Genomic DNA, 17,270 nt, shown 5'->3' on the forward strand with positions numbered 1-17,270 from the left:
CAGAATTAATACTGGTACCTATCACAATAAAGACAATAACCTACAGTTTACCTAGGTCTTCTAGGATGACTGGCTAAGCTTTATATTACCAAATACTCGTATAATGTTAGAACAAAAAGTCTACGATTTACTTCGTCAGATGACCGAAGACACTGTCTAAAGAATATTGGTATAATACAGTATTAAAATATTTAAAGTCACATCAATCACATCAAGGTTATACAACAGAGCAGAAATAATATATTTACCAAAGTCCAGACGGACAACGTTCCCGGGAAGCCTTCCTTTTTGGTTCTCCCAGATATCTCTAAACCCTAGCTATTTATTAAAAAATCCCAGTATCTCCTGGGGGTACAAGGCGGTCCTCCCCCTATCAAGTGATATACCACCTCTCACAGAGTCGGTATATTTCTCTCTGATCGTCAGTCTGGCTGTCGCCATCCCGCCAGCAATCCCCTGGCCATAAACAGCACTACCGGAGATATTACGTAACTACTAGCCACATGGCCTCCACACCTGCTCTGGGTGTGTATTGGAAAAGCTCGATGACCGTCGCACAGAAGTATTACGTAACAAGTTGCCCACCTGGTTAAGTGCAATTTGGAACTGCACACGGCCTTCTAAAACAATTAATATCGCCACAGGCGAAAACAAAATTAAGAGCATGTACCGTCACAAATGAGATTTCTATTTTTATGTTGATGATACTGTAATTTTTTTTCAAATTCAAAGGAATTATAGACATTGCTTGACAACTTGAGTTCTTATTGCGATAAATGGGAAATAGAAGTTACTACCAGTACAACCAAAATATGTGTATTTGGAAAAAGTAAATCACTCCATAACTTTAGTTTTAAATACAAAAACACAGCGATAGATATTATTGATACTTTTAATTATTAGGTATTACATTTAGTTCTACTGGTAATTTTAAGACAGCATGTAGAATATTAGCGGAACAGGCCATGCAAAGTGTATTTTCTTTGTATAATTTATTTTTGTCTGTTCCAGTGGATATTAGCACACAATTGTATGTTTTTGATAGAATGATTCTACCTACATTGCTGTGGTTCCGAAGTAGCTAGCATAAATACTATTGCAGACCTGGAAAAATTTGAAATTAAGTACTGTAAGACTATTTTAAATGCAAAAGCTAAAACACCAAATGCTGCTGTTTTTGCAGAATTAGGAGAATACCCATTTCTGTTTTACGTACACAAAGAATTCCATTGTATTGGTTAAAAATCGTTCATAACCAAAATTCTATTGTTTATAATTTGTACAAATTTTAAAGATTTAAAATGACATGTATTAGAAATTGTAAGAACCGGTCTGTATATGTCGAATCTCTTCTTTATGAACTTGGATTGATAGCACCAGTTAAGAGAATAGTTGCCGCCCTAATAGTTACTGACCATAAACACAAACTTAGAAAATGAAACACAACTTTACTGGAGAAATACAAAAGGAGAAGAAAGAGCGACAAACAAGGGCGATTACTTTCACCCAATACTTCAAGGGAGATAACTCCAACCAAGGTTGCTAACATCAAGTACTAACAATATCTGGCGTAACCACTTTTTTCTTCTTTTTGTTTTTGTACTGTCAACGTAACTGTCAGGTTTTTTTAAATGTTAGAACTTAATGTCTGTGAATCTGGACTAAAGGTATGGTCAATGTTAAATCAACACAAAGTCATCAAAATCAACACGGTAGATGTTCTTGTCATTGGGGTCTGGAATAAAACATGGTAAACGATAGTTATATACAAATTCATGACACTGACACGGTATATTTCTTTGTTATGGTCAGAATAAAAACATTGTGAATGTTTGTTCAACACAAAATTATTAAATCGACTCAGTAGATTTCTCTATCGTCTTGGTCTGGAGGGAAGTAGTGAATCCTCCTTTGATGTGTCCAGGATGTGACCAGTGGTTGGGAAGAGGTGTCTGGTAGAGGCAATGCAATCTCGGTTGGAATCAGAGGAAGATCATAATTTGTGTGAACGTCAGGATCTGGGGGTGTTTCATCATCATTATCTGTCTCACCGGAAGCACAGTGGAATTTGACAAGTCTTATTTGGTACTATGTAACACTCAGTACGTTTGACATAATAACAGTTACATGTATTTCTAAGTTGTGATCCAACAAATTTGCGGATGTCGCACCATGGCCCATCAATGTTCACAACAAGATATCGATTACGTACACGTCTTATTTCTGTCACAATATAGATACACTAAGTCACCAACATGTACTGAAGGCATGGTTGAAAGGAGTTTTGGATAATTCACTGTGTGGGTGGTTTGATAATCTGGCGTAGTGTTGGTCTGTGATAAGTTGTTGGTCAAAGAGGGGCAATTGGCTGCTTGTGAATTGGTCTCTCTGAATCCACATTTCACGAGATGGTACGCCACGGTTTCGAATGTGGGAATTGTTATGGCTAACTCGGTAGGAGTAACAGGACCACGAGTAGGATCTTGATGACGGAGTTCATTTTCCAATTCTTGTTAATTTTCTTGACCCTACCGATTTTAAGAGTGATCCTGTGTTTGTGTAGGAAACTGTCATTTGCCAGCGCGAGAAAGCCTGAAGCAGGATCTGTGCGGATGACCACTGGGGGTCCGTCAAGAAGGCGTAATTCTATGCACAAACGCATCAGTGCCTGTCGAATGACATCACTACGTTCGTTATCAATCAGACAGGCGACTGTAAAGGATGTAACACATTCCCTAACAACCATGATGACTTGGCGTTATCGTTTAAGGATATCTGCAGCAGAGAGTCTGCCTACAGTCTCAGGTGGATTGCTTGAACTTTGTTAGATAACGGGAGATGGAGGCTTGCGCAGAGCAGCACACATATGGTAATTGTTGGATACAGAGTCAATGCAACGATCCATGTCAAGCCCAAAGAAGTATCTTTGAACTACCTTCTTCAGTTCAAATGCCGATAGGTGATTCAACTGAATAGGTAAGGCATTGAGGAGACCTTCTAGAACTTGTCAGAGAACAACAATACGACGAGAACATTTTTGGCAATGGCTACCGTATTGAGGTAACGTTTAACATCTTTGATGTTGGTGAGCTTCTTCAAAGGGCAAGTACCTTGAATCAGGCGAGAATGAGTATGCTGTAAATCCTTGCACTCTTGTAGTGAGTGCCAAGTTGATCACGTGGTGAAGGGTATCCGAGTTTTACCTGATAGTATGTCATCTATGAAAATGTGTCGAATAACAGAATTTTCAATTTGTTGGATGAAAGCACATATTTGACACGATTCATTATGACACTGTGGGGCTTTGCTTTGCTTTGTTTGAAGAGAGCATTGTCTGGGCATGAGAGAAGGCATCATGAAAGTCATTGCTCGAAACTATTTCATCTTTTGACTGGAGACCTGCTACAATATCGTCAAAAAGGGCAAGGTTTTTCGAACAGCCGGGTGTAACGCGAGCGATAATTTTGTATGCACCAATGAATGCGCGCAAGCCATAGACTGTGTTAGGAGTCGAACACGATGCTAAAGTAACGATGCAGTGAGGACTAGCCTGAATACAGCCTTGTTGCCAGTTCCATCCTAGGATTGTGGTTGATTGTGGAGTGATTAATTTTTTGTAGGCCAAGAGTCGTAAGTTGTTGTGTCGAAGGGCTGTCAACAACCGACGCCAAGTGTTGATTAATTCTTCAGGAGTATTTCCTCCACAATACAAGTCATCAGCGAGTTTAGTGACGACCCCTTCCGTCAACAAATCTCCCAGAAATCTGCACATAAGTTCTTCTAGTTCAGTTTCTGAACCTGGCATAACCATTGCCGATCGGGTGTATACACGGATACCGCGAAACGAAGAAGCGACACCACAATACTTCATGGAATTCTTGTCAAGTGGTATTTGATAAAAAGCGCTGGACAGATCAGTGGTGATAATATATTTCCACTGACCGATTTGTCTTAATGTTGAATCTACATCTGGTGACAGGGATGGCTGAGGTTTTGGTGTAACGACCACCATCACCAAATGAAGTGACCAGGCGATGGCTGCCTGATGGTTTTCTAACAAGGAAGGAAGGGTTAACGTATTCAACCTTGATACCTGCATCTTCAGGAGGTTTGAAAACTCCCTTGTCCTTGAGGTCATCGAACATCTGTTGGAGTTCTCCGAGTTGCTTTCTGGAGTACTGGAGTACTGTTCCCTTCCTCTGAGGAGGTTGTACTGGACCCATGTTAACTACTGCTTGGAATGGACCACTGGCACCATTGTAGCATTCTATGAAAAGGTCAAATACATCATCATATTCCTGAACCAGAGCACTGAATTCCTTTCCGATTTCCTGGAAGAGAATAAATGTGAGGGCCTATTTGAATTTGGTCTGAGAACTTGCCATGTGACTGTGATTTGGTATATGTTCTGAGGAGATGTGGTTTGTCACTGACATTGACAACATCTGGGGTGAATACTGGTTGAATTTGACAAAAAAGTTCAGTTTTCCTCAGAAGTTGTAGACTGTGAGTTGTGTTTGGTATGCACATTCTCCCCGATACACTTTGGAGGAGACTGTGTGGAGGCCATGTTTCGGATTGAGTAGAATGAATGTTATCGTTTCGTGGTTCTACAGCATACAAATCATCTTGAAGAGGGTAGTCATTAGTAAAACAAGTTCGCGAATGGTGTGTTTACCCTTTGTTTCAGTTATAGAGCCGTAGTACAAGTGTACCATCTATAAGACTTATCTGATGCCTTGCAGGTCGAATGCCGGTGTCGTTACTTTCCATAAATGGTGTGCCAGCAAGTATGTCTACATCTAGGTGTTCCACGATCAAACCTTCAAAATGGAATTCCTTATCTCCCCCAGAGAAAGTGGCAGTAGTTTCTCAAATCACATTCAAGGGAGATGAGCCATCTGCTTGATAAGCTGATTGTGAGGTTTTTTGGATGTGGAATCCCAATGCTTGTGCAGTTGATAGTCTGACCATGTTTCCAGTGGCGCCAGTGTCAAGAGTTACTCAAACATTGTTATGTTTGTAAAACACATTCATGTAGGATGACTGTCTGATCTAGACTCTCAATGTAGAAGCGCTAGAAGACTGGTGAGGTTCAGATAGCGATTCATTTTGTTCATCGGCATCAGTGTCCGCAGAGTCCTGATTGTCAGCTATGTTAATTATTTGTCCAGCTTTTAGAAAGAATTTGTGATCACTCTCAGGAACGTGTTTGCAACAGCTCAGGAAATGATCATGTTCAACATGAAATTGAAATCGAGCCAGATATCATTGTTGAGAAGAAATATGACGTATCGATGGAAGATGACGAGAGATGGTGCATCAGTTCAGATGTCAATGCTGCATTAGTCTGTCTAGATTATCGATAGAGGGGTGGATTCCAAACACTTGGTTTACTATACAGACTACATGTATCAAGTCTGTCTATGACAGGACACAAACAAACTTGAAAATGTTTTAATTAATTACAGTACACCAATGCTTGATTTATTCTATAAGTTACAATCTAAAGTATTAGAAGTGTTTTAGAATAATATATGTACACTTACATTTTAGGAAGCAACCTCAGAAAGTTATGAATTTGAAATAAAAACACCCCAGAACTTTCCCCATTGTTTTAACTTGATGAACATGTGGTTGTTAGAGGTTCACACCTGGTGTTAAATTAATGTTACTTTATATGTACTAAAGCATAGAACAGTATCTATGGACTAGGTTTCCATAGGATAAATGCATTAATTATAACACACGGAAACTGGTTAGTTAGGGGCCTACGTTTCGTAATTATGGTATATATCACTATAGTTGGGGTTTGGCGTAGATACTTAGAACATTCCAATACTTGCAATATAGACATAAATCGTCAATATCGGCATGGCTTCTACAAACATCTGAGACAGTCAACTGTTTTAATTTCCATTAATTATTGTTCAATATGGTCAGTAGTATGTGTGTGCCAAATTTCAAGAACATTTAATGTCTACTCATAGTCAGTAGGAATTATCTGTAACAGGGTACTAAATAAATTGAAGTTAAATTGCATGGAGAAATTTTTTTGATTTGTTTTGTGGACTACAGAGGAATATTACACCTCGTAGAAAATATGTTGGGCTATAATTCTGACGAATTTTTATTTCAAGATCACGAGGGCAACACGGTCAAATTCAAGGTCAAAGTGAAGTTCTAAAGGTCATTTGAAATCCTTGGGCAATTTCCATTCAAGAGATGTCATTCTTATCAAGATTGGACCAGTGGTTACTTATTTATAGACGTTCAAATATAAGACCCCCGCCGAAATGGGCGATCTGTAGCACCCAAACCGCTGGTCGGATCTTTGAAAATTAAGCTTTTCCAGCCAAAACCACCATAAAAACTAAATTCCAAACAAATCTGAGGGGTGAGGTTAAAAATTCATTAGAAACAAAATTATACTTTTGAAAATTACTTGGATAATATTTATATATTGAACTTTAGTATTTCATTGCTTAATTTTAAATGTGGCGTGTTAAATATTAATATCGAAAATGGGAGATTTAAAAATATTCCAAGATAATAAAGAATCTGTTCAGTTTGTAATATGAATACTATAGAAAATGAATATCACTTTTTGCTTGTAGGCCCTATGTCCATGCTACAGATAACTAAGAACTTAGTATTTAAAGAAATATTATTGTACATGGCAATCGATTAATAAACGTATTAATTTATTATCATTAAAATCCAAATATGAGACACTACAGTCAGCTAAATTTATTTATTTTTCTATGCAACGTCGGCAGATTTTAACATGATAATCCGTGTTTCGCCTCTGTTTTATATATATGTATATGTGTGTGTGTATGTATGTGTGTATGTATGTATGTATGTATGTATGTATGTATGTATGTATGTATGTATGTATGTATGTATAGGTGTGTATACTGTTTATGCTATTTCATATTGTGACCATTTCTTGCGAAATGTATATATTCTGTTTCAGCCAAAAGTTGATTACAGCTGTGGCAAATAACGTGATTGATTGATCGACTGATTGATTAACCTCCGTACTTTTATTTCATTACAACTTATTTTCGTGCTTATATCCAATTAAGGTTCAAGTACGCTGTCCTGGGCAAACACCTCAGCTATCTAGGCTGTCTGTCCAGGACAGTGGGTTAGTTGTTTGTTGGTTAGTAGTTACTCCGTACTTAAATGATAATCGGACTATTTTCTTAGTTAATTGGTCTATCGAGCCGTTGCCTCCACCGGCGATTCCTGATTGGCAGGCGTTTATTTGGTGGGTAATCAGACGAGGCAAATAATTACCGCCATCTAGTCAAAAAAACAAAACAAAAACAGAAAGAAAAAGAAGTACCGATATTAACATCACAGGGTATGGTGAAATAACCTGCCCCACCTAAAATGGTAATGGACATTATCAGCCGTCATGCTTTATTACTGTAAATAAGTCTGTAAAACTGTTGATTAAGAAGACTTTCCTATCTAAAATCACATAACTGACAAATTACGTAGTCCCAAAGAAAATAAAATGATCATTTCGGTATCGTGAGTGGTCGTTTTGGTTCCAACGTAGCCTACTAGTATGCATTTTTTCTTCGGATTTTTAAAGAAAAAAAAAAAATACTATAACCCCATTTCGTTAATGCAAATTGAAATATATTTAGTTAAATAGTTTATTATATTATCAAGTCATTTATGTTTTTTTTACAAGTCCGGTTGATCAAAGGGAAGCTCCTGGTCGTAAATTACTTTTTTTTGTTTACACTGTGCATACAGGAGTTGGTAGGAGGTAACGTCACTTCGTCCTAAGCTAAAATACCGGACGCCATGAAAACAAAACAAAAGGAATAATCACGTATTTTTTATTAACTCTAAAATTACGCGGGTTTTTTTCATTTCTTAAAGTGTCAGTATGCGTTGGTAGTCCATGTATACATCTTTTCAACACAATGCCATAAAGCTCATAGTTAACTTTTCCTCCCGTTTAAAATATTTCTCCTAAATTCGTAATGTGTATATTAATTATTGATATGTGAATTACTTGTTATCAGGGAGCTCGAAAATGATCGATGTAAAGTTATTTAACGTCAAACAGGACTTTTATTGTATTACTCAGAGCGGGAATGTTTTTACTACAGTTTTGCAGGCAGCAAATTGAGCAGAGTTTATATATATTGGGAGGTGGTGGTCGGGGTGGCGGGACGTAGCCCAGTGGTAAAGCACTCGCGTGAAACGCGGTCGTTTAGGATCTATCCACGTCGGTGGGCCCATTAGGCCATTTCTCGTTCAAGCCAGTGCACCACGGCTGGTATATCAAAGGCCGAGGTATGTGCTATTCCAATCTGATTAAAATTAGCTCTACTGGGTCTACCAGTAGATCTAAAAGCATTGCGTGGACTCCCATGTCCAGGTGACATTTCATCCATAAATAACAATTTAAATATCGACCAATTATACTTCGCCTTTTATAGCGTTATTCGGGAGCATACACATTCTAAAACTATCGGGCGAGACTATTTATGCAATAGGCGAACTTGTTGGTCTATTTCAACATTGAAAAAACAGGGAGAAAAGTGCAGTAATAAACTCTGGATTGTATTCTAGTATAAACCGATTTTATGGCTATACCATCACAGGCCTTTCCCCAGGATTTTTTTTAAGGCGCTTACATTTTTAGCATCAGTATAACACAAATCAAGCCAAAATAAGTGGGGTAGTGGGTTGAAAACAGTTAAGTGTTTGCCTTCAATCCGGCTAATCATGCTTTAAAAAAAGAAAAAAAGAAAAGAAACACAATTAAGTACGGTAAACCCATCCTCAACAATTTAATAATTTGTGCCATATTGTTACTGTTGATTTCAGCGTCCTGTTAAAATTCATGTTTGTTGTGATTTCTGCTTGTAAAAATGTTGACTTCACAGTATATTCCATTTATTAAAAAAAATAAAAATGTTAATAAAATTAAAATTTACGGTCTTTTTTAAAATCCAGCTAACTATTAAATGTCACCTCACAGTCTTACAAATATATATATATATATATATATATATATATATATATATATATATATACTCTTCAAAAGAAGAAACGCAAAACCACATTGTCGTAACATTTGGAGAATTGATTTAATTATTGAATGGTGAGTCCGATAATTACCAAATGTTGCAGGATTGTTCTCAATTCACTCTAGTCCATTGTGAGTAAGTGATAGGACACACCACCAAGGTCAAGGTCATCTGGAGTCAATACCGGGTGTGGCCTCCGCGTGTGTTGACAACTGCCTGGCACCGCCTGCCCATTGAAGCAACCAGAGTACGGATGACGTCCCGGGGGATGGTGGTCCACTCGGCCTGCAAGGCTGCTGCCAGCTCGGGCAGGGTCTGGGGCTGTGGTTGTCGCTGTCGGAGGCGTCGGTCCAACTCGTCCCATAGATGCTCAATTGGGTTCAAATCCGGTGATATCGATGGCCAAGGAAGGACATTAATGTTGTTGTTCTGTAGGAAAGCCGTTGTGAGACGTGCTGTGTGAGGCCTGGCGTTGTCATGTTGGAACACTGCGTTGGCGTTGGCCATAACTGGAACGATGTGTGGCCGGAGGATCTGGTCAATGTAGCCCTGTGCATTCAGGTTGCCCTGCACGTGGACCAGGTCAGTTCTGCCAGTGTGTGAGATGGCTGCCCACACCATGACACTACCCCCGCCGAATCTGTCCACTTCCTGCACGCAGTTTGCCGCATAACGTTCACCACGACGCCTATACACGCGACATCTTCCATCATGACGTCGGAGCAGAAATCGGGACTCGTCACTGAACCACACCTGTCTCCATCGCAGTTGAGGCCATTGTCGATGAATCTGGCACCACTGCAGTCGGAGTCGACGGTGTTGTGGTGTTAAGATGACACCTCGAACTGGACGTCTGGCACGAATTCCTACCTCACGTAGGCGGTTCCGTACGGTCTGGTCGGATATCCTGCGCAAACCTGGTATTGCCGCGGCTGTGGAGGTGGCAGTAGTCAATCGTTCCCGAAGGTGGCGTACCCGGATGTAGCGGTCCTGCCCGGGGGTAGTGACCCGTGGTCGACCGGATCTAGGGAGGTCACGTGTTGATCCATGTTGCTGGTAACGGTCCCACAGTCTGGAGATGGTGCTTGGGGACACATGGAATGCCCTGGCAACGGCCGTTCTGGATTCGCCTGCGTCTCTAGTCGGCCGATGGCATTGTTTCTCTGCGGTTCACTGAGACGTGGCATGTCCTGGATTGTCAACTGTCGGCCAGATACAGAGGCCAGGCAAGCGAACACCCTGCACTTTTATACTGTCGGTGTTCATGTTGCACGTGCAGACAACGCACGTGCAGTGGTGACATGGTTTGCACGTGGCTGCGTTTTTGCGAATATTCACATTTTGGAACTTTATTGTACAGTAGCTGCGTTTATCGAATGTAACCGTGGGAATGTGTTTGGGACATACAATGACCTTATATTCACAAAGCATGAACCGGTAGGAAACATAAAATCGGAGTTATAACCCATTTGTACCCTTTTGCGTTTCTTTTTTTGAAGAGTATATATATATATATATATATATATATATATATATTATATATATATATATATATATATATAACACAAAATTAATATGAGTATTGTAAACATGGGCGTATGGGGACTCTTTGATTTAGGGGGGCTGGAGGGGTTGATTTGCCCGAAATTTTACCCAGATAAAAACTGCCCGAATTTTCCCCACTGTTTTCCCACTGTTTTGCCCGAATTTGGGGGGGGGGAGGCAATTGCCCCACAACCCGCCCCCCCAACAACCGCCGCCCCCCCCCCCCCCCCCCCCCCCCCCGGGTCGTACGCCCATGATTGTAAACTAATTCAGTGTACGTTTAACTGCAATTTGTATAAATACTACATGTTCATTTCCCGCGATCGCAATCTGCATGCGTACTCTCGACCATAGGTACAAAATTAACAAAGATAAAGGAAATAAACGAAACTCAGTTAGGTATTCATTGATGCCAATTTAACAACTATTGTTTTTCCTAAAATTTACATCAAGATTTACTTCTGTGTAATCGTACTGTTTAGAGTCTCTTGACACGTGGGTGTCAGCTGACTCTGAAGCGTGATGTATATTCGCGCCGTGAGCTCTCCTCAGTTCAGCCAACGAACGTTCTTCCTAACGTTCATGAACTATTTGATTGGTGTCCGTCGTGTCCATTTGGTTTAACGCAGTATTCGAGATTAAAAATTTTGGGCAGTATCCCAGTTGGATACTAACATTTCAAAATCTAGTATCCCACTTAAATGAAATTCATAAATAACATCGTAACAAACGTGGACGACACTGTTACTTAAGTTCACCAGCAAAGGCCGACTTTCAATGTTTCAGCGAAGAATGAAAACGCAAGATTAAAAAAACAAAAACAAACATTATATGATATCCCGGTCGGATACTGGGTTATTGAAGTCTGGTATCTAAAATTAAATTCTGGTATCCCCGGGATATCGGGATACCGTTAATCTCGAACACTGGTTTAACGTGAAGCGCACAAACCAGTGTAGCGAACGTTTTGTTTTCGCTCGGTCTGGCTGAACTCAGCCATTGGGGTAGCCTACATGTCTTTCGGCCCTGAACTGGCATGTGTATTCAAATTGACACGCATTGTCAGTTTGTTTTTATTACTTTGGTTCAAAGGCTTTACAAATTAAAATAACAAGAAAGAAAGAAGTGTTTTATTTAACGACGCACTCAACACATTTTATTTACGGTTATATGGCGTCAGACATATGGTTAAGGACCACACAGATTTTTTTTAGAGGAAACCCGCTGTCGTCACATAAGCTACTCTTTTACGACAGGCAGCAAGGGATCTTTTATTTGTGCTTCCCACAGACAGGATAGCACAAACCATGACCTTTGTTGAACCAGTTATGGATCACTGGTCGGTGCAAGTGGTTTACACCTACCCATTGAGCCTTGTGGGGCACTCACTCAGTGTTTGGAGTCGGTATCTGGATTAAAAATCCCATGCCTCGACTGGGATCCGAACCCAGTACCTACCAGCCTGTAGACCGATGGCCTGCCATGACGCCACCGAGGCCGGTTAATTAAAATAACAAGTTACAGATCTTCCAGACACTGAATCACCGTCACATTGCTGTCATACATGTCGAATCCATGCCGTTAAAATTAATAACCGTGATTATTCAAATAAGCAAACATCATAAGGCCTACGCTGTATTCTGGATAGCACTGTTTCTCGTTACCGGTCGCAAGATCGCTATTATGCTAATTGAATATTTGGTATTATTATTATGTTTGAGGTGTCGGATAGATTATGTAGAAGATAGATAGAGATAGATAGAAAATGGCTGAGCCAAAATTTTAGCCACTTGCAAATTTTATTAGCTATTTTTTGTGAAAATAATTTTTAATTAGCCATTGGCTAATTTGGCTACCGACAGCGCGGGCCCTGGATGTTTTCAGTGTGTGTGCGTGTGCGTGTGTGTGTGTTTGGGGAAGGAGGTGTTAGGATAGAAATGAGTGATTGCCAATTAACCGTACTTTTAAAAAGTGCTTAACCTATCGTTTATTCATTTAAATGGAACAGTTGATTCTGACAATGGGTATCTTCTTTGATCGGCTTTGAAGCTTAATTGCTCTGCACGGGAATCCCGTTACCCGTAAGCGCCTTCCTGACGGATTAGCGGTCCCAGTAAATGTGATAAAATTACCAAACACCAATTTTTAGCAGACGACTGGTCCATTGTTAGGTATTTAGGAAGTGTTGTACCTGTCATGGTGATTAGGTGTGCTTGATATACTGGTACACAAGTTGTTTGCAAGAGGTAGTCGCTTGCCAGTCTCGTACTTGTGATAATTATTTTTCTAAAGCACTTCAAATCAAGGCGTAGCGGCAATTGATTTAAGGCGCTCCCACGGCGTCAAAAGCGCTTACTTTACGGACCAAAGCGTGTCGGGTCGCTACACCTAACGGCCCTGGGGAAACTCCTGAATCACGGTTTTTTGTTTCGTCTTGAAACGAATTTTATATAAAATTTTATATTGCAATTAATTTCCGGCATACTTCATAATTCACCCGAATCATTTCGTATACCCTCGGCATAATTCTTTTCAAATCACTGGCATGATTTTGCAAGTAAAGTTTTGATTGTCAACTGAACATGAGCTCCAACAGGCTGCTGTAAGATCCACATGTAATAGTGGAGCTAATTTTAATTAGATTGGTGCTATTCTGTCGGGGATGGTGCATATAAAAGATGGCTTGCTACTAATTGAAAAACAATAGCGGGCTTCCTCTCTATGACTGTCAAAATGGCCATATATCTAATAGCGGATGATTAATAAATCAATGTGCTCTAGTGGTGTCGTTAAACAAAACAAACTTTAAACTTTATAGAAATTGGTCTCTGACGGTAATAAGCGTAATAACTGTCGAAATGTCCGTCTAGCTCTCTTACCGTCAGAGTACTCGGGCCAAGTGTCTGAGAGCCCTGTCTGATCAAAGCTTCAAAGCATGTCAACTTTTACTTCCGTGTTTACATCTGACGTAACACTGAGCCGCGTTTTCCCCGTTTCATGACGTCATGCTAAGTTGTAAGTTTTCGTGTGTGATGGCTGCCATGTTTTCGTAGACTTCTTGCTCAATACACATTTCGTTATTATTTATAAAAAGGCAATTGCTATTTCAGCTCCTGTCTTTCTTTATTTTCTGAGATGGCGAATAACCAGATACTCTACGTGGATAGCAGTCCACAATGACGCACAAAAAGAAACCGCCACCCTCCGTTGGAAAACAATTAACAGGCCAGTGGAAAACACTACTGACATTTCCCAGTGCAAAGACAGGATCATCAGATACATCAGATTAATGGAAAGTCATATGGAGATAACGTTACAGTACTAGTACTTAAATTTCACGGAAACTAATAAGAAGGTAATACAAAAAACCCCAACCCCACAAGAAACCCCCACAAAAAATATGTATGTATACTGAACAATTAATTTTTGACCATTATAAAGAACTTGAGAAGGAGTTCATCACCCTTGTAACATTGTCAGCAGCTACGTTGTACAGCAAAGATAAAATACAACAATAGAAAACAAAACAAATCATGAACAGCACTGTTTTCCAGATGTCCGTAACGCCTAGAATAGGCCTACAGCCTAGTGACCATGAGCATCTTCGAGAGTTCGACCCTGGAATCAAAGTTATACTAGCAGTCTTAATTACTGAGTCCATTATAACCTGCGTTGGAAATGCTCTGACAATCATTGTCGTTTGCAGAGACTCTGCCTTGAGAACTATGGGAAATATGCATATCACGTCACTGGCGTCCGCTGATTTGATTGCCGGACTCACGGCTTCCTTTGGTGTCGTTTGGTTCATAAATGAACACGTGGGCACATTCTTGAGTACTAACAAATTCTGCTGTTTACTTTGGTACATCTTGTTTTTCGTCAGTTTTGCAGCATCGCTTTTCAGCATGACTCTCATAGCCATGGACCGTTGGATTTTTATAACCTATCCTTTGAGATATTACATCTGGATAACTCCTCTTAAGACGACGTTTTTTATTGGTTCTGCGTGGATAGCTGCCATGTTGTTTGGATTATTATCTATAGCTTTTAATACTTTTGATACCGTAGCCGTATGTTGTACCCAGGCAGCAACCTCTCAAGCATATTTAACTTACGGGATTGGTATAATACTTTTCGGTAGTTGTGCGATTTCGTTTGTATTTTATTTTAAAATATTTCTCATTGCCAAAAAACAGAAATGTTCCATTGCACAGAGCGCCATTGGTGATCGGGTTAAATACCGCAGCAGTTATAAACAGATTAAGATTATGTTTCTCATATGTTGCATATCCTTGTTTTGCTGGATTCCCTTCTACATTGAAAACTTGCCACATGTTCCCGCAATATCTTACGAAGCTTCGAATCTTACCATGTGTCTGGCCCTATTGAATTCTTGTGCCAATTTCTTTTTATATTCTGCCAAAAATGCAGCATTTCGCAAATCGTTTTTAAAATTACTTCCACGCTTTCAACATAGAGTGGACGGAACATAAATGTTCCTTTTCAGTATGTAGGCCTATGTATGTAAGTATGTATGTATGTATGTATGTATGTATGTATATATACGGTATAGGGAATAACTGGTTACTGTCTTAAGATACCGGCTTTATCTGCGAAGGTTAGAATGGCGAATGCAGCAAAACTCTGCCGAGCTGCATTCGCCATTCGACCCGAGCAAGATAAAGCCGATATCTTAAGACAGTAACCAGTTATTTCTTTTATCTTGCAATCCTACAGCAATTTTCGGAAAATCATTATTTATTCCAGTTTTGTGTACGCAAATCGAGTATTATCAACCTTGCAAGGCTTTTGCTGTATGACGTCATACAAGATACATGACATCATTATTTGTAAGACGCTAGCTACATTCTGCACTTTAAAAAAGCGTTTCTAAACTCTAATTTATTAATAAATATAGAAGTTCTGTATTGTTATCGCAAACTAAAAGTTATTTGTCTTTACTGTACTTTAACAAATGATTTAAAGAGTATGTTTATTGAAAATCTACTCTGAAATACTCAGTCGAGTAGGGCTTATGTCTACTAAAACGCAAAAGAAACGCAGGTTCTCATTAAATTGGATATAAAATATTAAAAAAACAAAACGAAATGAAGATTTCAACATTTATTTTGGAGCTACACCAATTCGGCACACATTGGTGTTGGAAATTTTTGATTGAATTCCTTTTTGGCTATTGTTTCATGTCATAAAGTAGGGTGGGGGTCCATGTTAAAAATGTGAAAGAGACGACCTGTAGCATTGTCAAAGTCAGTATCGCGTGTGACCACCCTGGGCATTCAAACAGGCAGTGCAACGTCTCCTCATTGAGTTGACAAGCCGTTGAAAGAATGCCTGAGGGAGTGAGTTCCATTCATGGACCAATGCTGCCTCCAGCGCCTGCATATTCTGAGGTTGTCCGCGAGCCTGAAGGCGATGTCCGATTTCATCCCAGACGTGTTCGATAGGCGCCATGTCCGAGATAAGGCTGGCCACGGCAACGTTGGGATGTTGTGCTGAGCCAGCAACGCCTGTGTTGCCCTGGCAGTGTGCGGCCTGGCATTGTCTTGCTGCAGCAAGCGCACACGTGGGTGAGCGGCAAAGAAGGGAACGACGTGATTGTTGATGACGTCATTTTGGTACACGGCGGCATTAACGCGTTGTCTGAACACATGAAGTTGTGTTCTGTGGTTGAATGAGAACCCACCCCACACCATCACACTACCCCCGCCCCATCGGTCGGCCTGCAGAACGCAGCAGTCGGAGTAACGTTCATGTCGACGTCGCCATACTCGGATTCGGCCATCAGCGTTGGAAAGATTGTAACGGCTCTCATCAGTAAACAGAACTTGTTGCCACTGGCCACGTCGCCATCTTTGATGTTGTTGCGCCCACTGTTGACGTTGCTGGCGGTGCCGAGGGGTCAATATTGGTCCCACATAAGGACGGCGGTTACGGAGTCCTGCTGCCCTCAGACGGCGTCGGACTGTATCGGCGGACACTGGACCACGTGGACCACGCACCTGGTGAGCGGTGTTAGCTGCTGGCAGCATCCGATTCCTAAGGTGGGTCACCCGGATGTACCGGTCTAGGGCTGCGGTTGTCACCCTCGGGCGGCCGGTGCGTGGTCGATCGTTCACAGATCCAGTGATTTGGTGACGTTGAGAAAGGCGTGCGATTGTCGAAACATGACATCCCAATTGTCTGGCTACAGCAGTACGGGTCTGTCCGGCTTGCAACATCCCGATGGCCATATCTCGCTGGAGTTGCGTCAGTCGCGGCATTTTTAAAATGTGATTCTGTTGTCTGTCACTACTCAAATTGAATTTATGCGATTAAATCCAGGTGTGTAGGCTTTATAAGCATTTCAATGAGTGTGTTTGCACTGGATTCATGATACGGATGATCCAGCACGTGCAAACAACGTGTTTTGAGAATTCGTGACGTCACACAGGTAATGAAATTGACACGCAGGTGAGACTGCGGTGTGGGTGTGTGCCATGTCCTTTAACACAGTTGAGGTTCAATTCCACCAAAGATACTGCTTTACAAAGTGCAATTCTTTCGCATTTTCAGGACCTGCGTTTCTTTTGCGTTTTAGTATATATTTTTGGTTAGTGACCGAAAATAGAGAGATTTATCTAGTCATCATATCTTGCCAAT

The 17,270-nt window shown here is 40.5% G+C and overlaps 1 protein-coding gene across 1 annotated transcript; it reads left to right on the forward strand.

The window, feature by feature from the left end:
• Positions 1 to 13,637: 13,637 nt before the first annotated feature.
• Positions 13,638 to 15,753, forward strand: LOC121379344 (beta-2 adrenergic receptor-like). The gene has a single exon (XM_041507916.1). It carries the CDS (start codon positions 14,144 to 14,146, stop codon positions 15,101 to 15,103), a length of 960 nt encoding a protein of 319 aa, XP_041363850.1. The 5' UTR covers positions 13,638 to 14,143; the 3' UTR covers positions 15,104 to 15,753.
• Positions 15,754 to 17,270: the final 1,517 nt, after the last annotated feature.

This window comes from Gigantopelta aegis, chromosome 8 (genome assembly GCF_016097555.1).
Source record: "Gigantopelta aegis isolate Gae_Host chromosome 8, Gae_host_genome, whole genome shotgun sequence".
In the NCBI taxonomy this organism is placed as follows: domain Eukaryota; kingdom Metazoa; phylum Mollusca; class Gastropoda; order Neomphalida; family Peltospiridae; genus Gigantopelta; species Gigantopelta aegis.